The 1,051-nt window shown below is 52.8% G+C and overlaps 1 protein-coding gene across 1 annotated transcript in view; it reads left to right on the plus strand.

Annotated features, from left to right (window-relative positions):
- Nucleotides 1-1,051, plus strand: part of BPIFB1 (BPI fold containing family B member 1) — an 18,730-nt gene that overhangs the window by 13,139 nt on the left and 4,540 nt on the right. Inside the window, exon 10 of the mRNA XM_008056322.2 lies at nt 200-245. Coding sequence (XP_008054513.1) covers nt 200-245 — 46 coding nt within the window. The remainder of the gene's footprint in view (nt 1-199; nt 246-1,051) is intronic.

The raw sequence follows: 1,051 nt of genomic DNA on the forward strand, positions 1-1,051 counted from the left end.
GTAACTATGAGGTCTGTCTATGTTGCCCAGGCTGGTTTCGAACACCTGGGCTCAAGTGATCCTCCTGTCTCAGCCTCCCACAGTGCTGGGATTACAGGTGTGAGCCACCGTGCCTGGCCTAATAAGTAGTTGAATGAATGACTGGATGGGTAGTGGGACTGCAGGGGGACTGCATTCTCACAGACATCTTCGGTTGCAGCTCGGATCGGATCCAACTGATGAATTCGAGAATTGGCTGGTTTGAGGTAGGTATTAACAGATCGTCCCTGAGGGCACAGGGCATGTCCTGGAACAGTCCACGCTAAAAAGAGACGTTGTCCAGGATTTGTTTCAAACAAGGGCCCTGCAGAAGCCCCGCCAACCAAGTCTCAGCTCCTGGCTTTGGCATTAGGAGCACCCACAGTGTGTCAGCCACAACTGACACACACACACACACACAGACACACACACACACACACACACACACACACACACACACACAAATACCACACTTGGGCCGGGTGCGGCGTTGGCTCACGCCTGTCATTCCAGCACTTTGGGAGACTGAGGCCGGAGGACTGCTTGAGCCCGGAAGTTTGAGACCAGCCTGGGCAATATATCAAGAGCTTGTCTGTATAAAAATCAAAAATTTGCCAGCACCTGAAGGTGATGGCCACGCACCTGAAGTCTTGGCTACTCGGGAGGCTGGGGTGGAAGGATCACCTGAGCCAGGAGGCCGAGGCTGCGGTGACCCTTGATTGTGCCACTGCACTCCAGCCTGGTGACAGACCGAGATTAAAAACAAAACAAAAAAAAAACGAAGCAAATACCACACTCACAGACACACACTTGCAGTCTCTCAGTTAGGTTTTGGTTCCAGGATAGGAAGTAAATCCCCAGACGCACAGTCCCCCCCGCCCCCGGCTGGCCTCCCCATCTTGACCTGCGGTCTGAGTGGAGATAGCCAGCTGGCTGCATGCTGTCTCCTGCTGTGCTGCTTAGGTCTTTGCATTTTGTCCTTTTTTTTTTTTTTTGAGTTGGAGTCTCACTCTGTCACCCAGACCGGAATGCC

The sequence above is a fragment of the Carlito syrichta genome, unplaced genomic scaffold (assembly GCF_000164805.1).
Source record: "Carlito syrichta isolate Samal-C Ts95f unplaced genomic scaffold, Tarsius_syrichta-2.0.1 Scaffold302319, whole genome shotgun sequence".
Lineage (NCBI taxonomy): Eukaryota > Metazoa > Chordata > Mammalia > Primates > Tarsiidae > Carlito > Carlito syrichta.